The 26,759-nt window shown below is 57.5% G+C and overlaps 1 protein-coding gene across 2 annotated transcripts in view; it reads right to left on the reverse strand.

Annotated features, from left to right (window-relative positions):
* Positions 1 to 18,432, reverse strand: part of TESK1 (testis associated actin remodelling kinase 1) — a 32,357-nt gene extending 13,925 nt beyond the window's left edge. Inside the window, exons 1-2 of one of the 2 annotated variants that reach the window (XM_048504476.1) lie at positions 18,089 to 18,432; positions 1,759 to 1,880 (exon numbers count right to left, since the gene is read on the reverse strand). In XM_048504476.1, coding sequence (XP_048360433.1) covers positions 1,759 to 1,880; positions 18,089 to 18,295 — 329 coding nt within the window. In that variant the 5' untranslated portion in view covers positions 18,296 to 18,432. Of the gene's footprint in view, positions 1 to 18; positions 53 to 1,758; positions 1,881 to 18,088 lie in introns of those variants that run through there. The other variant, XM_048504477.1, reaches the window with a different exon arrangement.
* Between the last annotated feature and the right edge of the window lie 8,327 nt (positions 18,433 to 26,759).

Consider the following 26,759-nt stretch of genomic DNA (forward strand, 5'->3'; position numbering starts at 1 on the left):
GTCAACTCTGTTGCTTACCGGGGCTCTCATCTGGGACAATTAGTTGAAGCAGCTACAGGAAAAAGTCCATCAACTGCTTTTTAATGGAAGAGTTCGGATTTATATCCCCCCTTTCTCTCCTGCAGGAGACTCAAAGGGGCTTAATACCTCCTTGCCCTTCCCCCCTCACAACAAACACCCTCCAAGAGCTCCAAGAAGAGCTCCAAGAAGCTGTGACTAGCCCAAGGTCACCCAGCTGGCATGTGTAGGAGTGTACAGGCTAATCTGAATTCCCCAGATAAGCCTCCACAGCTCAGGCGGCAGAGCGGGGAATCAAACCCGGCTCCTCCAGATTAGATACACGAGCTCTTAACCTCCTACGCCACTGCTGCTCCATTAAGAAGTTAAGAGTTGGGCTGGGCCTCCTCCTTCTCTTGCTGTATCAGGTCATCTCGTGTACGCGGCGCGCTGACTAGCTTATTTGCCCTCACGTTACTTATAACCAGCAATCAGATCTTTAAATGTGATCACGTCATTATAAAAGATCAGATTTAGAGAATGGAAAGATTGATATTTTTCTAGAAGTATACATTTCTGAGACAAGCCCATCAGATTTCTCTGGCTGGAAGTCCGAGAGCAAGAATGGGTCAGATCTCAGGGCGAGATTTCTGGGCAACTTGGGCTGCTCGATAATCCCTCAAAGCAATCAGACAAAAAGCTAATTCTGATTCGTTTCTTAAAGCTATTACTTGCTATAATATGATTAGGTGAGGCTGGGAACTTGGTAATGTTAGCATCTGTCTCCACAGTGACTGCAGGGCTCACTTTTCCATGCCTGCATTTTTTTCCTGTCCTGCTCAATAAAAATAGCCTTTTTTTCTCTCAGTCAAGGAGAAAAGTTCTGTCCTGGTTTGCTGGTTAACAGTTCGAACTGCCCAACTGCCCTCCTTACTGTTTTGGTCTTATTGGGGTTAAAGAGTCCTCTGATGAGGGACTCTCCCCAGGACACAGCCCCTGGCCCTTTTCACAGATGGATGGCCAGGCTAGTTCAGTGATGGCGAACCTTTTCGAGACCGAGTGCCCAAATTGCAACCCCAAACCCACTTATTTATCGCAAAGGGCCAACACGGCAATTTAACCTGAATACTGAGGTTTTCGTTTAGAAAAAAAGGTTGGCTCCAAGGCGTGCGTTACTCAGGAGTAAGCCCCATTGCCAGCAACCAAGCTTACTCCCAGGTAAAGGATTGCGCTTTAGTTTAACAGTGCTTAACAGGGTTACCTACACTGCTTCCTCAAAACTAGGTCTTAGGTTTAATGCTAATAATCGAGCCCAGCGGCCCAGGCCAGCCTAGATGTGTGGAGGGGGCACTCTGTTTGCACGTGCCCACAGAGAGGGCTCTGAGTGCCACCTCTGGCACCCGTGCCATAGGTTCGCCATCACTGGGCTAGTTACTGCTGGCTGTCCATGTTCTGGCATCCATGTGCCATTTAAGCATACGGTATACTTCGTTTAAACCCACAGTGCTGATTTGACACACAAACGATGTCGGGAAATGCACACGGCTCTAGGAGGCAGAGGGGCAGAACATGGCACCAAAAGTTCCATTCTGCCCGAGGGGATTTGGGAGAGAAATCTGCAGGGAAGAGGAACCTGAAATCCTCTTCAGGCTGGAGCAGCTCAGAAGGGGGCATTTCCTGCCTCCTTAGTTGGGTCAAGTCTCTCCCCCTCCCCAGCACAGGTGGCTGCAAGCCCCCCTTCCCCCCCCCCGCCCCGCTCACCGGAGGATGTTGGGGTGCGAGAGGCGGTTCATGAGCTGCACCTCACGCAGCATGTTGGCTCGGTTGCTGATCAGCTTGTTCATCTTCAGCACCATGATCTGGCCCGACTGGCGGTGGCGCACCTGTGGGGGAGGGCCGTGGTGAGTCTGAGGTGGGGGAGTGCAAGCAGGCAGGGGTGGGTTTGGAGGGCGAGCAGGACCACCACCCCCCTCCCCAACTTCCCTGGGGCGTGCAAGGGCCACCCACAGGAACGCAGAGCAGGGCCCGCGTTTCTCAGTCCCGTTGAGGACAGGATGTCCCCCCAGGACTGCCTGGAAGAGTCATCCAGAGATAAGAACATAAGAACATAAGAACAAGCCAGCTGGATCAGACCAGAGTCCATCTAGTCCAGCTCTCTGCTTGTAGTAATGCACTGCCGACCCAGCAGCACCGTGGTAGAACGTTGGGTGGGGGGTGGATCCGCGTCTCGTCTCGTTCTTACGCTGACCGCGTGGGTCGACTACACTGCTACTCGCAGTGGCCCACCAGGTGCCTTTGGGAGCTCACAGGCAGGAGGTGAACGCAATGGCCTCCTGTTGCTGCTGCTCCCGAGCACCTGGACTGTTAAGGCATTTGCAAGATCAAGGAGGATCAAGATTGGTAGCCATAGATCGACTTCTCCTCCATAAATCTGTCCAAGCCCCTTTTAAAGCTATCCAGGTGAGTGGCCATCACCACCTCCTGTGGCAGCATATTCCAAACACCAATCACACGTTGCGTGAAGAAGTGTTTCCTTTTATTAGTCCTAATTCTTCCCCCCAGCATTTTCAATGAATGCCCCCTGGTTCTAGTATTGTGAGAAAGAGAGAGAAAAGTCTCTCTGTCAATATTTTCTACCCCATGCATAATTTTATAGACTTCAATCCTATCCCCCCTCAGCCGCCTCCTCTCCAAACTAAAGAGTCCCAAACGCTGCAGCCTCTCCTCATAGGGAAGGTGCTCCAGTCCCTCAATCATCCTCGTTGCCCTTCTCTGCACTTTGTCTATCTCTTCGACACCCTTTTTGAGATGTGGCGACCAGAACTGAACACAGTACTCCAAGTGCGGTCGCACCACGGCTTTATATAAGGGCATGGCAATCTTTAGATCAGGGCTGAGTGGCCACCACTGTGCAGACGACACTCAGCTCCGTTTCACACTTCCAGCGGATCTCAGGGGAACCCAGAACTGGTATCTGGAGGCAGTTCGGATACACTGAAGCTGAATCCCAACTGGACAGAGGTGCTCCTGGGGGGCAGAAGGTCTGACTCGGGAACTGGGGTATCTCCTGTTCTGGACCGGACTGCGTTCCCTCTCAAGGGGCAGATTTGTAGCTTGGGGGTGTTGCTGGACCCAGGCCTCTGGCCTGGCCAGGTAAACAAGTTGCAGCGGTGGCCAGTGCTGCTGGTGAACCAGCTGTAGCCCTTCCGGGCAGGAAACATTTGGCCACTGTGATCCCTGCCCTGGTAAAATCTAGGTTAGATTACTGCAATGTGCCATATGTGGGACTGTCCTTGAAGACTGTCTGGTCGCTTGTCCATTCCAGACATCTTTGGAAATCCTACTTTGGGTGCTGCTGTCATCAGAGGATGATGGGAGGCAGCCCAAGAAAGGGCCTTTTTGGTTGAGGCACCAAAACTTTGGAAGTCCCTCCTGGGGGAGGGAGGGCGGGCGTCTGCCTCTATCAATATGATTTGTTAGCAGGATAAGACTTTGTAAATTCTGTCTGGCAGGCCCTTCCTAGGAGGACTCTGCCCTAGTTTTGCTGTTACGTGTGGAGGGTTTTTTAAACTTGTTTGACACATATACTTGATTTTAATCACTGGTTTATCATGGAAAATGTTTAATGTTTTGGTGCTCACTGCCACGGGAACCCTACAGAAACGTTTTAAGCACTCCATCCTAGTCCTGCAATGAAGCCTCCACCAGCGGCCTTGACTGGTGTTCAGCTGGTCGAGGACCCCTCAGTCCATGCCTGACCCCAGAAGGCAGCCCTGCTCCGCCCCCTGCATCTCTTGCCCATTCAGACCCCCAACCAGGACCCCAGCCCTGGACCCAGGCAGCCGCAGCAGCCAAACAGTCCCTACGGAGCAAAAGGAGGCGGCGGAATGGAGGGTCCCGCTTCTGAGCGCACACTGTTCAATGCCCACTCAGGAAAGCACACCCTGCAGGTAGAAACCTAGTGCCACACGCTCAGACTGGGCTGAGCACATCCCCCACAACCTGTTTAGTTCTCCCTTCAGAAGCCTTTTCTGTTTCCACACGAGGGAGCACTCAGACATATCCCACCTGCAGCCCTGCCCAGCAAAGAGAGGCATTCTGGGAGAATCTTCCATCTACCCAGAAACAACAGCTGGTTCTGAATTCAGCAGACTCATCCTGGTCAGCAGCCAGCCGGTGGGGACCTTTCCTGACCCTTCTCAAAACAGCTCTGCAGCCGGCCCTTTGGTATCAGGGGCGTTATTTACTCCACTTGTCCGGAAAATTTATGCCACCTGTCCAGGAATCTACCAAAGGTGGCTGACAACATTAAAAAAAAAACCAACGAAAGGATATTACCGGTAATTAAAATCCAGCATTAAAAAAATAGCCCAACACAGACCACAAAAACAGACCACTGGCAGCTTAAAATAACAGTTTCCAGACTTTCTTTCTCCCACCCTGGACATTGGACAGGTATCTAGACTCCACTTGCTTTACTACCATCAGATCCTCTGAAGATGCCAGCCACAGATGCAGGCGAAACGTCAGGAGAGAATGTGACTGGAACACGGCCATACAACCTGGAAACCCCACAACACCCCAGTGATTCCGGCCGTGAAAGCCTCCGACAATACAGTTTCCAGACTGTTTGAATCAACCCCTTCGTTAAAAGCCCAGGGGAACGGAAGTGTGTTTCCGGGGCCTTCCTCGGGACCCAGAACCTCCGCCTCCCCGTGGAGAAGCACTGATTTCTTCCTGGACCCAACCGGGTCCAATGTGCTAGCACTAGCCACAAAGGGCAGGAGCGCACTCAAGCCCAGATGTGGTGGGCTGCACTCAGTCGTGGGCCAGCCACACCAGCTGACAGCATCCCCACCCAGACTGAGCCTGAACAGCCCCGCACTGTGGAATCGCATTGCAAGCGCCCCACCAGAGGCCTGTAGGTGTCTGGGCCGACAGTTCCACTCAAGGTGCTGATGGTGGCCAGGAGAGCCCTTCTCAGGCGGGAGACCCTCAGTGGCCCTTCATTCGGTGCCCCTCTGTGGCTCTCCGTCCTGTGGACGTGCAGAGTTCCAGACGAAATCTGGCTCATGGACTCTTTTTTGACCACTCGCCACCTGGGGGCCCCTAACCTGGGCTGAGAGGCAGATTCCTGGACAGGCGGAATAAAGAGCCATTTAGGTGATCAGCAGCACCTTGAATTGAACCCAGCAAGCCAGTGGTGGCAAACCTATGGGACTCCTGATGTTCATAGACTACAATTCCCAACAGCCCCTGCCAGCATGGCCAATTGACCATGCTGGCAGGGGCTGATGGGAATTGTAGTCCATGAACATCTGGCGTGCCATAGGTTCGCCACCATGGCAGTAAGCGATCAGTAACCAACACTGCAGAATCACTGTGATGCAAACGCTCCCCCTGGATTCGGATGATAACCACCAAGCTGTACCAACCTGGGTTTCTCTTAGGGGGCAGGCCCCCACCCCAATATCTTCCAGCTCCCGGCTGCACGGGACCACTACCCGCATTAGATGTCCTGCCCCAGAAGGGCAGCCCCCCGCCCAAGAAGGAAGCCCTCAGCCCTGGCCACCTGGTCCACCCCAGAGAAGCCAAAAAGAGGTCCAGAAGACACTTCCTTGATGTCATGGGGTGTTCCTGGGTTCTGTGTACATGACTGGATCCCGTCTTCCCTGCTGCTGCAGCTGAGCCCCACTCAGGAGCGAACCCCTGGGCCTCATGCAAAGCACCGCAGGGCAACAGCCCCACAGTTCCAGCCTCGGGGGGGGGGGTAGGAAGGGGAAGCTATTCCTGAGAGCAATCATCAACTGTCCAAAGAACGCAAACGCAGTAGCTGCGGCTTCAACGCTCTGACATTCTCTCAAGACAAAGCAACCCTCTGTCGCTTCACTCCTCTGCCACAGGTCCCCTCAGGTGCAAGCCTTTCCTGAAAGCAACGCTTCACCACACACACGAGCACGAGACACTCACCTGAAGGGTCAGGTGAAATTCCTGACAGCTTGCCAGGAGGACTGCAGCCTTTGGCACAGAAGCTGTTGGCTGCCAAGCAGGTCTGCTTCACGACTGTGCCCGGGATCACCAGGTGTGACACTTCCTTGAAAAGCAGCTGCCAAAGAAGGCACCTGGTGGGCCACTGCGAGTAGCAGAGAGCTGGACTAGATGGGCTCTGGTCTGATCCAGCTGGCTTGTTCTCATGTTCTTAAGGTTGCCTGAGCTGCCCTCGGTGGCCCTGCCCCCTGCCCTGCCCACGCTCTCCGCAGCCAGCATCCTTTCCTCTCTGCCTTACCAAAGCAGAAAGGCTTCCAGATTTCTGAAGGTGCCCAGCGGGGAGGCTGAGGAGGTCCCAACCAAGTTCATTCCGCTCCCAGAGCAGCTGCTACGGGGACGGCACTCGGGCACAGACAGAGACCTTAGACAAGGGCTAAGGAGAAAGGCTGTGCTGACCTCGTCCTCCATGGAGAGACAACCGGTTCCTTTTGGCCGGTTTGGGTTCTCAGTTGAATGATTTTTCTTTCGAATTGTTTCTCTGGGCCGAGGGGGTCTGCCGGGACAGCTGGCGCAACACGTTGCAAAACCACACATGCGAAAAGGACTGAGGTCAAAAGGTTTGGGGAAAGGCAGACGTGCAAGTGGATCTCTTTCTCTCTCTCTGGACTCTGACAAGTGTCATGGTTGAGTCTGATACAAAATTATTTGGGATCTCCACAAGTTGAGTGAATGGGCAAAAATGTGGCCGACAAAGTTCAGCGAGGTAAGTACACGGTGATGCTCCGTGGAACAAAAAATCCAACTCCAGGCAGAGGCTAAGAGGGGCAGAGAAAGATTTCTGGGGTCGTAGATCAGTCAATGAAAATGTCAGCCTAGTGCCGTGGTGGCGAACCTTTGGCACTCCAGATGTTATGGACTACAATTCCCATCAGCCCCTGCCAGCATGGCCAATTGGCCATGCTGGAAGGGGATGATGGGAATTGTGGTCCATAACATCTGGAGTGCCAAAGGCTCGCCACCACGGGCCTAGTGGGTTGCAGCAGTGAAAATGGCCAAGTCCACGCCGAGGGTGATTATGAAAGGGACTGAAAATAAAAGAGCCACTATTGTAACATCCCTGTCTAGATCTACAGTTCGGCCTCGATCAGAAATACCGTGTGCCGTTTTGGCTGCCGTATCCCAAAAAGGATTCCACATGGCTGGGGAAAAGGGCAGAAGAGGGCAACCAAGAGGGTTTTATGGGTGTTGGAATCCCTTTCCTCCCAGGGAGAGTCCAGGACTTTTCAGATTAGAAGAGAGACAATTAAAGGGGGCCAGGATAGAAGTGTACAAAATTATACATGGAGCACAGAGTGTGGACAAAGAGAGCCTTTCATCCCCCTTCCAGAATAGTAGCCCAAAAGAGCTGCAGGGCTGCAGGCGCAGGACAGACAAGAGGAACTAGTTCTCCACCCAGTGAGCCACTAACATGTGGCATTTGGTGCCAGAGGTGGTGGTGGTGGCGGCCACAGGCAGAGTCATCTTTAGCAGGGGATCAGGCAGAGTCATGCAGAAGGACAGCTCTTATCAGTGGCTACTAATGTCGTGATCAAGGGGAGCACCCACTTTCAGAGGCAGCCCACCTCTGCATCCCAGCGCCGGGAGGCAACTTCAGGGAAAGACCTCAGTCTCCAAGCCCTGGTCTTGGCCCTCCAGAGGGACTGGCAACTGTACGAGACGGGATGCTGGCCTCGATGGACCACCAGTTTCGTTCCTACTCTGCTGGGATGAGCTTTGCCTTCTGAACTTCCACATTCAGTCCACCTCTGCATCCCAGCGCCAGGAGGCAACTTCCGGGAAGGCCTTGTCTTCTGTGCCCCCTTTGCATGGTCCTCCAGAGAAACTGGTTGACCACTGTATGAGGCAGGATGCTGGACTAGATGGGCCACGGGTCAGATCCAGCAGGGCTCTTCTGATGCTCTTGGGCTGGAGGTGCGCCTGAGCATCCTGGAATGCCATGCGGTCGGGGCCCAAATAGTCCGGAGTGGCTGTGGGGTGCCATGGGTCGGAGAGCAGAAGTCACATCTTTTGCTCATAGACCTGTGGTGGCGAACCTTTGGCACTCCAGATGTTATGGACTACAATTCCTATCAGCCCCTTCCAGCATGGCCAATTGGCCATGCTGGAAGGGGCTGATGGGAATTGTAGTCCATAACATCTGGAGTGCCAAAGGTTCGCCACCACTGTCATAGACACTCATTTTCTCTACCATCATTTCACCCCACGCTGCCTCCAAGGGGCTCAGAGAGGGCCCAGGCTGCCCTCCCACGCTGGATTCTGACAAGAGCCTCGTTAGCTCTCCCAGCAAGCTCCACGATTGAGCATGAATCTGAATCCAGGTCTTCCAGACCCTGGGCCAATATTATAACCACAACATCACACTGTCACACACAGAGATGAGATTCCCTGTTTTCCAGACAGGTTAGGCCAAGAGAGGGTATGCCCAATACCACCCACCACCCACCACCCCAGGTGGGCTTCACAGCCCAAGTGGGGGATTCAAACTCAGCATTCTAGCTGCTATACCACACTGCCTCTCTGACAGGCAACATCTGATCCATGTGAGCTGGGCAGGCATCCCCCACGACCTCACCTTCTGCCAGCAGGGACCGCATTGTGCACCCACCCACCCACCCGCATTTCATGCCTAACTTCTCAGTTCAGCCGGCCTTCTTGAGGGCTCGGTCGGTCGGTCAACAGGCCCTCTCGGCCAGATCTCTCCCTGCCCGCCGTCCTCTCCCCACACCCTTCCGCACCATCCGAGGACGCTCCGCATTCCTCCCCCCTGCAGTCAGCTCTCTGCTCTTTCCCTTTTTAGTCAACACAGCTGCAACGCAGGTCGGCCTCGGCCACCAGCCAGGGAGGGAGACTGTTGTGGACACAGGCCGTGGGCAGAGATGAGGCTGGGTGGGGCTGGCCGCAGGAAGAGGAGGAGGAGTTTGGATTTATATCCCCCCTTTCTCTCCTGCAGGAGACTCAAAGGGGCTGACAGTCTCCTTGCCCTTCCCCCCTCACAACAAACACCCTGTGAGGTGGGTGGGGCTGAGAGAGCTCCGAGAAGCTGTGACTAGCCCAAGGTCACCCAGCTGGCGCGTGTGGCAGTGCACAGGCTAATCTGAATTCCCCAGATAAGCCTCCACAGCTCAGGCGGCAGAGCTGGGGATCAAACCCGGTTCCTCCAGATTAGATACATGAGCTCTTAACCTCCTACGCCACTGCTGCAGGAGACCAACCGGAAACAACAACCCCCCCCCCATTCAGCAGCCCCCCGAGCACCACCAGTCAATGGCCCAGGGGCTGCACACACCACCCTTCTCTGACCCCCTTCAGTTATGGAGCAGCTGTGGGGCACAGAGATCACCCGTGTCGCTCTTGCCTTCTTCCCCCAGCACGGCCTGCCAGGCCTCCACGCGGCCCAGCTGCCTGGGGTGGGGGTGGGGGAGAAAGAGGCCCATGGCACGCAGAACACCCTGGACACCCAACCAGTCATTCAGCAGGGGAATTAGTGGCCAGAACATGAAAGAGGAACAGGCCGATTCGTTGAGGGAGTTCCACCAATGGTCACTAGTCTTGGTGAGTAAAGGGAGCCTCCATGTCTAGAGGCAGTCAGTCAGCCTCTTAAGCCCAGTGCCAGCCTCGGCCTCTTCGGTCTGTCTGCCTGGCCCTCCGGGGCAACCAGTCGGCCACTGTATGAGGCAGGGGGCTGTCCTCCTGATGTCCCCGGGGGCACTGAAGAGGAGGAAAGCCGCAGCCGGCTCCCAGCCCTCTGCTGTAATGTCCCGACACCCTCCGACTCGGGCAAGGGCAGGCGGGAGACCCCTGCTCTCCATCCCAGGAACGCCAACCCTGCCTGCTCCCAACAAATCAGACTTCCTGAACCCCCAAGGGGGAGATGCCAGAGCTCTTTGGCTCCCCATTCCTTGAACGCTGCAAGGTTCCTTGGATGCCGGTTCCTGAGATTTGTCCTGAAAAGATTTCAACGGAGGCTCCTCTTCCAAAATCAGCTGCCGGGGGGCAGGCGGGGCTGTTTCCACTGGCAACAACCGACGTCCAGTATTTGCTGGTCACCCCCTGAGTGCCCAAAGGACTCAGGCAGTGAACTGGGCCAGGGGCAGCAGCAGGAACGTCCTTGGAGGTCTGGGCAGATCCAGGCCACGTCAGCCGGGCAATGTGGACTCCCTGCCTGTCTGCCCACCTCTTCCAAGGTGCTCTCGGTGGCCCACTGCTCTGGAGCACTCTGGACCGCATCCTCTTCACACCCCTTTAAGGTAGGTTACGCTGAGGAGAGGGTCATGAGTCATCCAGTGAGTTTCATGCAACAGAAGGGGTTCGATCCTGGCCCTCTGACACCTTAACTGTTACACCACAGTGGAAACCGGGGGCAGCTGGTACCCAGAGGCCTGCCTCACCTGCTCTTCTGTGAACGGGAGGGACAGACGGGTCCCTTTCCCCCTGCAATGTATCTGAGCAGACTGCTGTATGTTTCCTGCCCTTCCTCCCAGACACTCAGGGCAGGGTGCCTCCATTTGGTCCATAAAACAACCCTGTAAGGTAGGCTAGGATGAAAGAGAAAGCCACTCACTGGCCCAGAGCCAGTCCTGGTGAGTTTGAAGGCTGAGTGGGGCATTCTCCAGCCTGGCTGACAAGCCGAATTCCCCCACGAAGAGACGTCAGGGGCTGGGAGACCCAAAGCACCAGTACGTGGTGCGCAGGAGCGGCGTTCGCTCCATGAGCCCCGACCCAACCAGAACCAGGTATCCTGCCCTGCCCTGAGCCCCAACTGTCACAGCTGCCCCCCGGGAGACCCTCAGAGCCGCAGTCCTGCCCAGGAGCTAACAAACTATTCTTGGCACTTCCACAAGAACTACACTTCCCATGATCCTTTGAGGGGAAGCCAAACATCTCCCTGTCAGCAGCGTCTCCTGGGCAGGGTGCAGCTTCTCTGCTGGCATCGGCAACGCAGGGAGAAACAAGCACCTGCTGGGTGGGGGGGAGGGGAAGGCCCCCCCTCCCGCCCTGCCCCAGCCCTGCCCACGGGCTGTGGACCCTGCCCAGCACCAAAGGCCGAAAGAGCCTTTTATGGCCAAGCAACCACTCTGCAAGAACACAGCAAAGTGCGGAAGTCTGCCAAGGACACGAAACCCCACCTCAACCAAGGGCTACAACCAAAGCCCCTCTCTGCTTCCGGGTCCTCCCCTTGGAAGCTGCACTGTGGGCCAGTCCCATAGAGGCAAGCAGGGACCCACCACCCACCAACCCCGGCCAAGGGTCCCCCTCCCCACTTTGCAGACGGCCTGTTAGTCAACTCTGCTGGGAGATGACAGGGCCATTTCATAAGAACATAAGAACGAGCCAGCTGGATCAGACCAGAGTCCATCTAGTCCAGCTCTCTGCTACTCGCAGTGGCCCACCAGGTGCCTTTGGGAGCTCACCTGCAGGAGGTGAAAGCAAGGGCCTTCTGCTGCTGCTGCTGCTCCTGAGCACCTGGTCTGCTGAGGCATTTGCAATCTCAGATCCAAGAGGATCAAGATTGGTAGCCCTGTCGACTATTACTATTTCATGGAGCTTGATCGGTTATAAACGTCCCTGGTTTTAAATGTATGCTTGACTTGCTGTTATCCACCCTGAGCCTCACCGTAACAGGGAGGATATAAATCTAAATAAACACAAAAAAACCCCAAACAAGGCTAAGGAGACCCCCCCCCCCAAAAAAAACACACACACACACCCCTACATAAGTGGGACCGCTTTACTGAGGAGGCGGCAAGCCCCCTCCCCACTCCCAGAAGGCAGCTCAGCCACAGAGCCCCAAGTGGCCGCTTCTTTGTACTGGCCCACCTGGCTGCCCCAGGAGGAAGGGCCCAGGTAGCCAACCTCCCCCGCCCCGCCCTCCAAGCGCGACTCTGAGGGAGTCCTGCTCAGCTCTGGGCTGTGTGCAGTTGTGAGTCTGTGGCCTGCACTGCCAAAGGGGGGGGGGCTGTGGTTCTCCGCCACACAACAGCTGGTGGGCCGATTTCAAAACATCTGGGAGATCACAGACCAAGTTCAAGGCAGGCAGACTCTCCTCCCTCACCGCCCCGCCCCGCCCCCCAACGAGCAGGGAAGCCCCAATCCTCCCATCAGCCAAACGGGTTGGACCCCCAGCCTGCCCCTCAGGGTGGGCTGTCTCAGGACAACCCAAAGGGAAGATAACGAAGTATAAACACCAAACACGGCTGAAGAGAAAGAATCAGCAACCCGGAAAGGCTCCTTGAAAGCCTCTTCCTGCTTTCCCAAAATTTCCTTCCAAGCCACAGTGGTGCAGACGGTAGTGGAAGCATCAGGTGAAGAGTCCTGGGTTCAAGCTTCTGCTTGCTGGGTGACCTTGGCCCAGCCTCTCCCTCTCAGCCTAGCCAACCTGGCAGGGCTGTTGGAGGCCCAAAGGCAGGAGGGGGGAGCCAGATGCACTGCCCTGGCCTCCATGGCAGAAGGGCAGGCAGGGCGGGGAAGCCACACACACACTCCTTCTGCCCCTGCTCAGTGGGACCACATCAGGGACAAGACAACTCCCCCCTCCCCCCCCACAAAAAATTCCAGTCATGGGATCCTGCCTGGAAAACCTGCCAGCCCCAACACGCCTCTCCCAGGTGTCCTCTTTAAGAGGTTCCAGGGGCACAGCTGAGAGGCACGGCCCCCACCCCCTCCTCGAAAGCAGGCAGCGCCAGGCTCACGCCAGCCTCTGGACAGCAGGCCTGGTTTGCAGGCAAAGAGTTTGCAGAGGGGTAGCCGGGGCGGGGGGGGGGGCAGGGTGGACTCTGACCCCAACAGGAGTTCGCCGGGGGCTGTCTTTGCTCCTCTAAAGCCCTGCCTTCCCAAACTGACAGCCCCCCCCCACAAAAACAGTCAAGAGAAACACCCAAGTTCAAAGGAGAAAACTCTGGGTTATTATTAGAACTAATGCTCACGCTTAGGACAATATGGAGGGGTTATGCCCCCGAGCAGGAATTCTGCAACACCCCCCCACACACACACACACCCTGACTGGCAGCCTGAGCCTTGCCCCACCCTGGCCGGCCCAGCCTTTCTCCGAGGAACAAACCCCCACCCCCACCCTGCCTGCCTGCCTGCCGTGCCCCAGGGCTTGGCAGGGCCCCAGCAGCACCCAAGGAGGGCTGGCAGGGAGGGGCGGAGGAGAGACTCCAGAAGCAGGAGATACTCCTGGAAGACTCCTGCTTGCATTTGCCCCCTGGGGGCTCTGGCACCTCTGAAGCCCCAACCCCCCCCCCCCCCAATCTTGTGGGTCTCTAAGGGGCTGGTAGCCTGAAGTCTTGCTCTTCTGCTGCAGAAAAGCACGGCTGACCTCCTGGAACCATTCAGAGAAGGAGGCGCCGGGTCAGGAGGTTCCCCAAACATCCCAGGAACGACGGCCAGCAATGGCTTCTCCCCACCGGCAGGTCTCCCCATAAGTGCCAAAGCGGAAGGAGGGCACAAGCCCTCCCCTCCCCTCCTGCTCTGCCTGGGCCCATTCGCACGGCTGACACCAACCCCCTTGCCCCCCTCCCCTGAGGCTGCAAGCTCCCCACCACACACGGACGCCTTCATCACAACCACACAGAACACGGAAGTCCCCCCAAGAGCACCCCAGAGAGAGGCAGGGGCAGACCCAGATTAGCTGGCCCCCCAGCACGAAGCTGCTCCTGACACAGGAAACAGCCCCCCCTGGGAAAGAGCCACTGCCCACCCCACGGGTAGAAGAAGAGGAGGAGGGGGAGTTTGGATTTATACCCCACCGTCCTCTCCTGTAAGGAGACTCCAGGTAGCCTACAAGCTCCTTGCCCTTCCTCTCCCCACAACAGGTGCCTTGTGAAGCAGGTGGGGCTGAGAGAGTTCTGAGAGAACTATGACTGGCCCAAGGTCACCCAGCAGGCTTCACGTGGAGGAGTGGGGAAACAAATCCAATTCACCAGAGAAGAGTCTGCCACTCACACGGAGGAGTGGGGAATCAAAGCCGGCTCTCCAAATTAGAGTCCACCTGCTCTTAACCACTACCCCACGCTGGCAGGAAGGCAGCCGGTCAGAGGGCGGAGTGGGGGGTGCCAGGGGGCCTGCATGCTGGCTCCACCTCCGTGTGTGTGTGTGTGGGGGTTCTGGCTCAGAGTGAGCTGGGGAAAGACAGCAGTAGTCATTCCTGCTGCGATGCCACCCGCTTCCGATCCCCCCCCATCCCCACCCTGGGGGTCTCCGATCACCAGGCCCATAATCCAGGGACATTTCCAAAAGAGTTGAGCTGTGAGAATCTGCCATCCACCTTCCCAACCAGCCAGAAGACCACCCCGCCGCCCAAGGCTTCTAGCCTCATCCCCCCCCCCCCTTGCAACATTCCACAGTCTGGCTGGGGAGGCCTCTGCCCCCCCCCCTCCACCAAGATCCGGGCCCCAGCCCCGGAAGAAATTCCAGCCCGCCCGCATTACAGAAACAGCAGCATGACAGCCTCCGGGAGCTGAGCCAGCCCTGCTCCCCCTGCCCCCGCCCCCCTCCCTTCGACCCACAGGCATGCATGCGCACTGACTCCGCACTGGCACCCAGCACCGCCCCCCCCCCGCCCCACCCCAGCCCCAGGCGGTCCGGCCGGCCTGCGCAGCTGCCAACCCACCAGGCAGAGCACAGCCCAGGAGCCTGCGTGCCGGGGGGGGGGGGGGCAGCTCTGGAGACCTGGCTGGCCTACTCAGACAGACACCAGCACAGCAGTGGCCCAGCAGCACCCTAAACAACCTGGGGGACGGGGGTGCTGCTCAGAATCCCCTGCCACGGCCCCTTCCCTCCCAGGGCACAGACAGACCCACCCGATCTGGCACAAACCTCTGGAAACTAAGCCAAAGTTTCTACAGCCAGCTTCCAAAGCAGAGCAAAAGGTCTCCCAAAGGCCATCCAGTGCACCCCCCCCCCATGCAGTGCGCATGCAGAAGAGCAGGCTGCCCAGAGGAGAATCCTGGCAGAAGAGGCCTTCCAGCTGAGCCAGGGGAGGCTTTGGACAAGACCCCCCCCCCACAGGGGGAAAAATCCCTTCTAATGCCAGAGGTCAGGCTCAGGCCTCAAGCGCCCGGAAGCACCACTGGCTGGGATCAAACAAAGCCCTTCCGGGGGCAGCATGCGGGGGGGGGGGCGGGGAGGACGAGGCCAGTGAGCGGAGTTTCCTGGCAACGCCAGCTGGTCGGTCGCACAGAGGTTGCTCAGATGGGCAGGGATGTGCAGAGTGGAGTGGCTGCCCAACGGGGAGGATCCAACCCACGGAAAAACATTTCGGCCTGCAAATACAACAGCCAGGGCAAGCAGAGGGATTGGTACCTTCTACGGAGAACAGGGAAAGCTATTCTCCTCCCCCCACCCGCACCAATCACCCACATGCGCGCACACACACACATCCCACACCCCTGTGTACTGATGCAGCCACACTGCCAGGACTCCCGGACCCCAAGAGGAGCTAGCACAGAAAGGCCCGGCACCCCCCTCGCTCCAGCAGCTGAGCTCAGGCCAAGAGGGGGATGAAAACCAATCCCAGCAACCGCAGGACCCCACACAAGGAACCTGCAGCCTCCCCACTGGCAACGACTGGTCCTCCGGCACGCCACCGCCACAAACCCAGAGCAGCCAAGAGCCAGCGAGGTGCCGCTGCAGACAGAGTAGCAGACGAGGACGTTGGGCAACTCTGGGTTCAACCCCCCACTTCTGCCACGGAAACTGGCTGGGTAACCCCGGGTCCATCACAAACTCTCAGCCTGGCCTACCTCACAGGGCTCTTTTTGTAAGACAACGGAGACAGGAAAGCAGTGTGCTAAAAGTTTCTTGGAGTCCAAACTGTGCAGAGTGGGATATACATATATCAACATAAAAGCCTACATGCTTCTTTTCTGGTTCAGCGCTAAACCCACGACCCCCATGGCTGAAATGTGGAGCCGGAGGAGAGCGTTGGACCGATCAGGGAAGCCTGGACTAGAAAGCCAGAAAGCCCAGAATATCTGGAGCTGGGAACTCCAAGGGGCACAAGCAGGCCAGCCCGAAAGATGGAGGGCTGCATGCCGACCGACCGACAGACAGACAGACAGACCAACAGACCAACAGAAAGACAGACCGACCGACAGACAGCCTGCCTTGCTTGGCCATCTCTGCAGGGAGAGCAAGACAAAGCCAAAGGACGGGGGGGGGGGGCTCAAAAAAGAGCAGAGAGCCCCACAACCTGGGGACAGAGTCACCCGTGCTAGCCCTTCAGGAAGCCACGTGGGCCCAGAGGGGGATCTGCAAGAATGGGCCCAGTAGCCACTCAAGGTGGCTACATGCAGTGGGCAGCCACGGCCTTGGCCACAGCAACAGGGGGACACCACACAGCCCCCCCCCCCTGCTGCGGAGACAGGCCCTGCTCCAGAGGTGGGTCTGCTCAGCAGGACAGTGGCCGGCCCCGATTCATGACAGGTCAACAAGATGCAGGACAGCAAAGGTAAACATCACAGGCAGGCGGAGAACTCGGAAGCTGCCGCCGCTGGAGGGAGGGAGGGAGGGCCGGCAGCTGGGAAAGCCAGCCCCAGCGTGGGGTTCTGCCCCTGCCCCTCCCCAAGCCCAGCTGCCCCAGGAGCTGAGAGGACCTTGCCCTGCCCGCACCGCCCTGGATGCCCCTGCTTTCGCTTCCTCTCCTGCCTGGGCACCGACAGGCACCGTGGACTTTGCCCCTTTGCCCACCCAGGGCCAATCGCAGGCGGGCCCTGAGGAGTTAGGAGGGTGCCCCCGCCACCCACAAAGGGCTGGCAGCGTCACAGAAGAGACAGGGTGGGCAACTCTGCTTGCAGGAGAACCAAGCAGGGGGCCAGCCAGGGACTCCAAGGGGGTCCACAAGGCCTGTGGGGGCAGGAATGAATCTTCCCAGGCTCCATTGAAAGCCCCCAAAGCAGGTCTCTCCACTTCGGCGGGGGGGGGGGGGCGGGGAGCATAGGAAGGGAGTGGTCCTGGCGAGGAGCAGAAGGACCCGGAGGGGGCGTGGGGGGTGCCATGAGCTTCCTAGGGAGGGAATTGATTTTCTCCAGTGACCCAGCAGTCCCAACCCCCCCTCCCCCGAATCCAGCCCAGCTCCCCCCCTCAGCCCTGGCAAATTTTGACAGAACTGAGGGGTGAGCTGACCAGTCCGGCGGAGGGTGGAGGTCAGCGCTTTGGGGCCTGCATCTCGTGAGGGTAATACAGGCCCCCTGGAAGCTTCAGCAGGAACAGCTGGGGGGGGGGGGGCGCTGAGGCTAGGCCAGGCAGCCGGGCACCATGCTCCTCGAGCCATGCAGTCGGTCAGCCCACCCTCCCAGGTCTGGTCCCCCCCACCTTGGGCAGGCCACCTGCAAAGACTGGCTCAACCTGCTCAGCCCACCTGAGAGGACGCAGGAAGTCCTGGCCAGCATTTCCACAAAGCCCCACCTCCCCTCCCCCCACAGGACCACCCTGTCTGGGGCTGGCATGGCTGACTTTCTTGGGGGCCGGGGGGGGGGGCGAGACTCACGAATCAGACCAATTCAAACCCAGTTTCTTCTGCGCAAGGGGGGGGGGGGACCAGGCCTCCCCACCTTTCATCCCCTGATCCTGATGGGGTGATTTGGGGCCCTCCAGGAAGAGAGGCAGGCCGCTGGGGCAAAACCCAGCACTGCGGGCGCCAGGGGCTCCTGAGCTCCCCCACCCCCCGCCCGCCGCGCGACCCTCAGCCAGCAGCCGTGGCCGGCATTCAGGGCAGCAGCAGCAGCAGCAGCCAGCGTCGCGGGGCCGCTCCTGGGATGGCCCCTCTGAGGACGGAGAAGCCCCTCGGCCGGTCCCACCCCCCGGAGGGCAGAGGGCAGGAGGCGGCCCACAAGAGCCCAGCAGCCGGGCACCCTGGCACGCGCCTGCCCACGGCCGCCCAGCCCAGCAGCGGGGCTCAGGCAGGCCGGCTCCGCGACCCTCCGGGGCCACCACCGCGCATGCACGCGGGCCCGCACCTTCGCCACCCAAGACCCCCCCCCCGGCCCAGGCCCCGGACGGACGGACGGAGGGTGGGGGCCGCGCTGCGAGGGCGGGGTCTCACCTTGAAGACCTCGGAGAAGAAGCCGGCGCCGATCTTCTCGCAGTAGAAGTCGTCGAGGCGGGCCAGGGTGGAGACGGCGCTGCGCAGCGCCCGGTACGAGGAGGGCCGCAGCCGCCCCGCGCCCGCGCCCGCCCAGCAGCCCTCCGCCTCGTCCAGCCGCAGCGCCAGGCCCGGGCCCCGCCGGACGCCCGCCTTCTCCCACTCCATGCCCGCCCGGCGGCGGCGGCGGCGGCGGCGCCCCTCCCTCGCCCCCCTCACATGGCGCCCGGCGCGCCCGACGGCACCGGCCAGGCCAGGCCAGCAGGGCGCAGCGGGCGGGCGGCTCGGGATCGCGGCGGCGGCGGCTGTGCGGCCCGCCGAGCGGAGCGGAGCGCAGGGCCCGGCGGGGGCGGGGCGAGCCGAGCCTTAACCCTTTCCTCCCTCCCTCCCTCCCTCGCTCGCTCGCTCGCTCGCCGCCTACCGCCGGGCCGGGCTCTGGCTTGTGTCGTGTCGTGCGCTGCGCTGCGCTGCACTCCCGGCGGCCAGGACGAGCTGGCTGGAGCCCGTCCGCCGGACCACCCTTCCCGCCGCCGCCCTCCGGGCCTCCCCTGCCTGCCTGCCCGGCGCATGGCCGGAGCCGGGCCTTCTTCCCGTGCAGCAGCAGCAGCAGCAGGCCCTGCGGAGCCTGGGAGTGGACGGGGGCAAAAGGCCACCTGGACCCCGAGGCTGGCGACCCACCCTGGCGTCCCAGCCAGCCTGCCTGCCTGCCTGCCTGCCTGCCTGCCTGCCTGCCCTTGGGGCGAGCGGGGGGGGGGGGGCGGAGGCTGCTCAGCCGCTGAGGCTGCTTGATTCCGCGGGCTGAATCGAGGCCCTGTTCGGTCCAGGTTCCGAGCCAGCCATGCAGGTGGGCAGCCGGAATGGGGCGGGCGGGGGTCCAAGAGAGAAACCCCGAAGAGTTTGGGGTTTTCGAGAGCGGAAGCTGTGCGTCTCCGCTGGCAAAGGGAGTTTGGCAGTGGTGGGATCCAGAAATTTTAATAACAGGTTCCGATGGTGGCGGGATTCAAACAGTGGCGCCTCCGCACACGCGCCCCTCCAGTCCCTGTTGGGCAGGGAGGTTGCTTTAGGAACCCCTTCTCGGCACTCAGGAAAAACTAGTAACCACTTCTCTAGAAGTGAGAACTGGTTGGATCCCACCTCTGAAGTTTGGGCTCTGGACAGTTTTGTCCTGGAAATCATTCAGGTGCCGCTGAAACTGCCTCTGCCACCCCAAAGGGGCTACCTGGAGGCCAGGTGTCCGGCATCACCTGCTCTCCTATGTTTAAAGGCTAAAATATGTTCTGTTCTCTGGTGGGTTAAAGGTGCTCCTCTTGTAACAGTGTTTCGTCTGGACTTTTAGTCTGGCGCCTGGTTCCACCTGTTCAAATACCTGCTTTTATGTTCTGGCTAGGATTTTAAATTATGGATTTTGTTTAATAACTTTTGACATTTTGTTTGTATTTGATTGTATGAGTTGTCTCTGGCAGGTAGCATGAACATGTTCTAAATATATTGTTGAAACTTTCATGGCCAGAATCATGGATTCTCCGGGCTGTGTGGCAGTGGCCTGGTACTTTTGATTTCACCTGGATCGATGGCTGACATACGCAGAGGTCTGTCTCACCCTGACATGTCTCTGGAGACGCAGCCATGGATGCGGGCAAAATATTCAGAGCAAAAACCGCCAGACCACGTTGGCCACAGCTTGGGGGAAGGAGATGCTGCCAGCCCAAACTGTTCTCCCCTGCCTCCGTGGCAGAGAGGCCTGGCTGGACTCAGCGGGGGGGGGGGGGGGGGTGGCCTTGCTTTAACCCCTCACAGAACATAAAGGGCCCCAGAGCCAGAGAGGCCCCCACAAGCAGGGCCCACGGGACCCGTGCAAAGGAGCATCCCTGCCCCAACTGGCAAGCCGGGGCTCTGCTGCCCGAGGGAAGGGAAGGCCCTCTTCCAACACTCGGCCCAGTTCTGTGGCCCTCTGCCCTTCTGCTGGGCTTCATTCATGAAGAGGGAGCAAAGAGAACCAGCTTCTCCAGGAGGTCCAGCTGGGGGCAGCTGGGGGGTGGCAAGCCCCCCCCCCCCCGGCCACCAGAGGAGCTAAAGAGTTGGGATATTCCCATCTAAGGAAGCAAAGGTGCTCTCTTCTCCGTGTCTGTCTGTCTGTCTGTCTGTCTGTCTGAAACTACATATTAATATTCTCGATATGTTGATTACTGGAAGGGGGGATGGCGTTTAATCGGCTGTTAGCCTATGTTTGGGGATTTTGCTGTGAACGTTTTCAAGGGATGTTATACAAACCTCCTTGATTGGCTGGAGAGCCTGACCCGCAGGTCGTTCACCTCACAAGGACTCCGGCCTCGTTATGAAGTTACATATTAATATTCTAGGGCTCCGCTGGAGCTCCTGGAAACTCAGCCGGGTGGAGCAGAGCGGCCGGCCTTTTCCTCTCTACGGGGCCTGACTAGGCTGAAACCAGAGGGGCAGAGACCGTGCCGGCACAACAGGCCTGAACAGTTATAGCTTCATTACTGTGTTATGCGTTGGCGCACGCCAGAATGCACCCCCTCTTGGACTGGCTGAGGGCACCGCTAAGGAAAGCTGCTGGGTGGGGTGGGGTGGGGGTCCAGATTGCCCTTGGCCCAGGTGCCAGTGTCTCTTCGCGTGCCGCTCCCCGGGCTGGCTGGTTGTGCCCCCCAGGGGCCACGGGACACCTGCTCCAGCCACGGCCTCCTCGGGGACCCCTTCATGGGCTTTCAAAGGTCAGGGCCCTCCTGTTGCCGCTGCTGGGTTCCTGCTGACTCAGCAGAGCAGCTGCCCTGGAAGGGGGGGAGGCGGGGGGCGGGTCTGGCTTTTTCCAGGCTGAGGCTCATTCAGCACTAAGAGGGTGGGCGCAGATAATCTCTACGGGCATTTTCCTTGGCAGACAATGCCACCACCACCACCACCATCCGTGCCACCCAGGCTGGAGCTCCTGGTAGGGCAGAGCGTGTGTGTGTGGGGGGGTGTTGCTGTTTCCGCCCCCACCCGCCCATTTGCAGCTGAGTCTGTGGGTCGCACAGGATGGGGGGGACATCTCGGGGAGCCTCTAGCGCAGGGGTGGCGAACCTTTGGCACTCCAGATGTTATGGACTACAATTCCCATCAGCCCCTGCCAGCATGGCCAATTGGCCATGCTGGAAGGGGCTGATGGGAATTGTAGTCCATAACATCTGGAGTGCCAAAGGTTCGCCACCAAGGCTCTAGTGCAGGGGTAGGGAACCTGCGGCTCTCCAGATGTTCAGGAACTACAATTCCCATCAGCCTCTGTCAGCATGGCCAATTGGCCATGCTGGTAGGGGCTGATGGGAATTGTAGTTCCTGAACATCTGGAGAGCCGCAGGTTCCCTACCCCTGCTCTAGTGCCTCCACCCCCTCCTGGTTGCAGGGCTTCGTCCCTCGCAGCTGGCCCCCCAGGTGGGCTGAGGGAACACTTTGAGTCTTCTGGGTGATGGGTGGACTTCTTCCCTCCCCAGCAGGGATCCAGAGCCCCTTCCCTCAGCCCCTCCTTTCCCATTTTCCTTGCAACGAGGCTGAACATGTGAGGCTGACAGACTCACAGGCACCAGCTAGGAGAAGAGGAGGAGTTTGAGTTTATTCCCTGCTTTTCACTTCCTGTAAGGACCCTCATGGCAGCTTACAAGCTCCTTCTTCTTCCTCTCCCCACCACAGACTCCTGGGGGGGCAGGTGGTGCCCAGAGAGTTTGGAGAGTGGCTAGAGCCCAAGGACACCCAGCAGGCTTCATGAGCAGGAGCAAGGAAACAAACCCGGTTCCCCCAATCAGAGTCCATTACTTGTAACCACTACGCCTGGCTGGCTCTCCAGCAAGAATTGGGATTGGAATCTGGAGTCCCTCAGACCCCCGTCCAACACTCTGATCCCTGCCCCACACGGGGGCTCCCTGGAAAGGCTGCAGCAGAAAAGCAGGGCAGGGGAAGCTCTCTTTGGGAGGCGGCGGCAGCCCTCCCTCTGCCTGCGCGTGCTGGACAGGGGCTCAGTTGGCTACAGCAGCAGGGCAATGGGGGTCTCTCCTGCGGCTCAGAGGGGGCCGCCAGTCCCAGCAGGAGTCCATTCAAATGCTTGCACCCAACCCAGGCCTTCCTTGGTGGCCTAGAGGAGCTCTGTGGGCCCCAATCCAGGGGCCTGGTGGCTCTTCTGAGACCTGGGCTCAAAGTGCACTCAGTTTCCATTTCCTGAATCCCACACGGCTGCACGCAGGGCTTGGGGCAGGGGGGAGTTGCTGGGTTCTGCCAGCGGACTTTGGCCAGCAGGCCGGAGGAGCTGCTCCAAATGCCCTCGGCCTCGCAGGCTGTCTGCTGGGCTGGACCTGGGCTTTTGCAGCCCTCGGGGGAGGCCAGAAATCTCGCCTTGTGCAGAATGCAGCAGCCCACGTTTGGATGAGCTCCGGGTGGCTCTCGCTTGCCAAACCAGTTCTGCAACCGTTGCACAATTCCAGGTGGGGCTTCTTAACCTTTTAAGCCCTTGCTGATCAGCACCCACAGACTGGAGCCCTGCCCTGCGTGGACACGGCTGCCAACCCCGGGCGTCTCCGCATCCTCCTTTGAAGGTGCCTGCCTTTTGGGAAGCCCACGTGGGTGGCTTCTGCCAGAACCTCTGCCTCCTCTCGAGCAGAACCTCCCCCCCCCCATAGGCACAAAGAGAGCCCCCTCCCCCCGGTTAAGCCTCGTATTCCAGCTGACGTTTGCACGTCTTCAAAGGACAGATAGGGTTGGGGGGGTGTCTTTATATAAGACTACTGAGAGGTGTGATGTAAAGTTGTGGCAGTGAGCGCGGGTGCGGGGGACAGGAGTTCTGTGCCCCTGGTTCTTTCTCTGGGGTGGAGAGCAAGGCTAGATGCGGGGGGGGGGGCAGTGGGGGCAGCTTGGTCTTTTTTAGCATACGCTGAACTTGGCAGCACTGATCTTAAAGCTTCTATCAGGCTGCTGCATGAGACTGGTTTCTGGGAGTTTTCCTTGCATGAGGTTTGCAACCTGCTTTTGTGGTAGACATCGAAATCCTGGCATGCCTGGCATTCAAGAACAGGATGGCCGTGGGCAGCTTCTTGGGGCTCCACTGCCTGCCCCGTGTGGACGGGTCTGGCATCACCAGAGTTTCATGGGAAAAGGACCTCTGACCACAATCAGTCACAGAGGCTAAAAGGAGCGGCCAAATGTGGAGGCCGGACATCTCTGCATACCAGTGCTGGGCAGGGAGGTGGCGTCGGCCTCCGCCTCTGTGCCCTCTTTATTGGCCCTGCGGGGCAACTGGCTGGCCACTGTGCACACAGCACGCTGGACTGGATCGGCCACTGGTCGGCCCAGCAAAGCGCCGCTCCTTTTCTTATGGTCTTAAACTGCATGACCTAATTAGCTCCACAGGTCAGTCTGATGGCTGCAGGACGGGAACAACAGCCAGGAAACAGAAGGACTCCGGATCAGAGCCTAATTGCACCTGATGGGGCATTGGACACCTTGCGGTCCTGCCCTGGCCAGCCCACACACAGCAAGGACCGGAAAGTCCTCCTTGGATGCTGGCTGCAGAGTGATTAAGAAGGGAGCACTGTCAGTGGGTTCGACTCCCCATTCCTCCACATGAAGCCTTGGGCCAGTCAGTTCTCTCGGGACTCCCTCAGCCCCACCTACCTCACAAGGTGTCTGCTGTGGGGGGAGGAAGGGAAAAGCAGTTTGTACTTTGAGGCTCCTTAAAGGTGGGAAAAAGCAGGGTACAAACACCAACTCATCTGCTGCTGCTGCTCTGGCTGCCCACAAAAGCTGCTGTTGGGATAAGCCCTGGATAGTCTTTAAGGAACCTCCAGGCTCCTGTTTGTTTCACCTCTGATGTGCCAGACTTTAGCGGAGGGTGGGTGGGTGGCCGAGGCCGCCACGCTCGCCCCAACGTCTGCGTCAAGCTTGGCCAGAAAAGACCCCAAAGTGGCTGGTCCCCCGCGAAGCACCAACTATTATTACAGGTCAAAAACCAAATACTGTCACAATTCTATTCTCAGATGTCAAAATCAAATACCACTGGACGGCACAAGCAGCAGAGGCCAACTGCCTGGCAAACCCTCTGGTCTTCCGAGGATGACTGGAAAGTGATGTCTGGTGTATTGTGTTTCAACACTTTGTCCGTTTGGATTAGAAAGTCCCACAGGATCTTGACCTTCTCTATTATTATTATTATTATTATTATTATTATTATTATTATTATTATTATTATTATTATTATTATTATTACTCAATACACCAGACATCACCGTGATCGAGGACAAGAAAGTGACCATCATCGCCATAGCAGTCCCCGGTGACAGCAGGGTCATTGAAAAAGAACACAAGAAGGTCACTAGATACCACAATTTGAAAATCGAGCTTCAGCGTCTATGGCACACACCAGCTGAGGTCATCCCAGTGGTAATTGGCACGCTGGGCGCCATCCCAAAAACACCAGGGCAGCACTTGAAACATCTTCGAATTGACAAAATTAACATCTGTCAAATTCAGAAGGCAGCCCTGCTGGGAGCCGCACGAATACTATGCTGATACATTACAACTTCCTAGGTCTCTGGGTGAGGCTCGAATTGTAATGAAGGCCAACAACCAGCTAAAGATCTGGCAGCTGTGAAATCTACAACAACAACAACAACAATAATAATAATTTGATTTATTAGACCGCCCTACCCCCCAAAGGGCTCAGCAAATAGTGCAGCAAAGTCCCTCTGGCTGGAATGGTTTTGCCCATCCCACCTACCCAGTAGCCATTCCCTTGCCCAGCAGCTATGACCCCCAGTGAGGCTTTGGGACATTTCAATGAAACAGTATAACTCAGAAAAGGTCCTGTGCGGGTGCAGAAGGATCGTGGCCACTTGGACTGGGGCAGGGAGGCTTCGGGGGGGGGGGGAATGCCTCTTGGGACTTCAGTTGCTGGGTCTTCCGTAGGGCCTCTTTCAGGGCCACCTGGCCATTCAAGCTGCAGGGGAAGTTCTAGTGGGCCAATGACCCCCTCTCCCGAGACCCCCCAAGTGAGCAATGGGCACAATCCACTGCCAGCCCTCGTCACCCACCCCCACCAGGCATTCAGAAAGACGCTGTATCTGACCATGGAGGCTCCATTAGCTGCCATTGAGCCTTTCTTTCCCAACCCCCTGTAAAGTCTTCTGGAGTCCGTGGCTGTCTCGCCGCACCTTGGGGGAGGGGAATCCATGCTCACAGGAATGCTTCCATCTGTCTTTCCCGAAGTATCGACTTGGTTTCACCAAGGGAAGCATTGCAAGTGTGGGAGGCAGCCTTTTGCCATCTCATGAATGATTTTGCAAACCTCCACTTCTACCCACCCACTCCGGAGAGATCCTTCGTGAGTTCTTTGATGTAGCTGGGATTTCGCCACCCAGAACAATTTGGAACTTGGCTTCCTCAGGGCTGATTCCAACTCCAGATAGTTGAAGAAGAGTGTTACCCAGCTTAACAGTATACAAACTTATTTCTATATAGCAATGGGGAATTACTCAACTTGGCTATGCAAGAGGTAGGCTGGGAGGGGATCTTTTTAGACAACTATACCAGAAATGGCTTGAAAACATATCCGCAGAGAATTCACAACAGACCAAATTGCAGTTTAAATGTTTTTATATAAGTTTTGGTTGCAAACAATCACAACGTGAGACTTTAAGGCTCATACACACAGTTCCTAGATATATGGATAGGGAGGAAAAGGATAGAGTTGGATGATAGAATGGGAGTTGGGGAAGCAGGGGACTTATACGTTACCTAAAATCTGCAGAGAAGTTCCAGAAGAAGACAAGGATCTCTATGCCAGCATAGGGACCCAAGCGAAGGACAATATATCGTGTCTCACACCAACTTGACCAAGGGAAGTTCAGGTTAGAAATGAGCACTGAGGGTCTGGTGAGCAGAACTTTTATACCCCTTTGTGCAGGTAAGGCGGGAAATTCAAACTTAGGTTTCGTTTCTTTGCAACTGCTTGGGCTTCCTTGCTGGACTTGCGGGGTTGAGCTAATTATCAGCTCTATCTATTGTCTCTACTCGCCAGGAAAATGGGGTCAGTTGGCCCTAGATTATATCAGTGATACCTTGAATGGTTTATGCAGAGGTGCTTCCTAAAATCTCTGCCTTAAGTATTCAAATTTGGCTGAGGCTTGAGTGAATCAGGAAGGGATCTTGTTAGGGAGATCGTATCTGAGAGGTGGGGGAAATGCAGGGAAGGGGCAATTGTTTGGAGAAATGTTTTCTCAAGAGCACAGTATCAGGGGCTTCCCAAAAAACAGCTTAGTGAGGTGTGGTGTTCAGGAGTTCTACAGATTCCATTATGTTAACAGAGTACTCTGGCAGGGTGGGATAATCAAAGATGCATGCCCTTGTTATGAGGCGTCCAGATTGTATCACTGGAGTAACTCATAGATCTAATCTCTGCAAACAGACTGTTTTGCCTTAGGCTTGCTTTCAGCTTGGACACTCTGCTATCCACCCATACAAACATGGAAACTGGCATTTTGAGAAATAATATGAAATCCAATATTTCACAAGGCAGGGGATAAAGGCCATGCTAACAAGAGGCTCTCTTTTTTAAGGGCAAAGAATCAGGTGAAGAAGGTCGGGGGGGGCACCCCCC

Source organism: Sphaerodactylus townsendi, linkage group LG07 (genome assembly GCF_021028975.2).
Source record: "Sphaerodactylus townsendi isolate TG3544 linkage group LG07, MPM_Stown_v2.3, whole genome shotgun sequence".
NCBI classification, from domain to species: domain Eukaryota; kingdom Metazoa; phylum Chordata; class Lepidosauria; order Squamata; family Sphaerodactylidae; genus Sphaerodactylus; species Sphaerodactylus townsendi.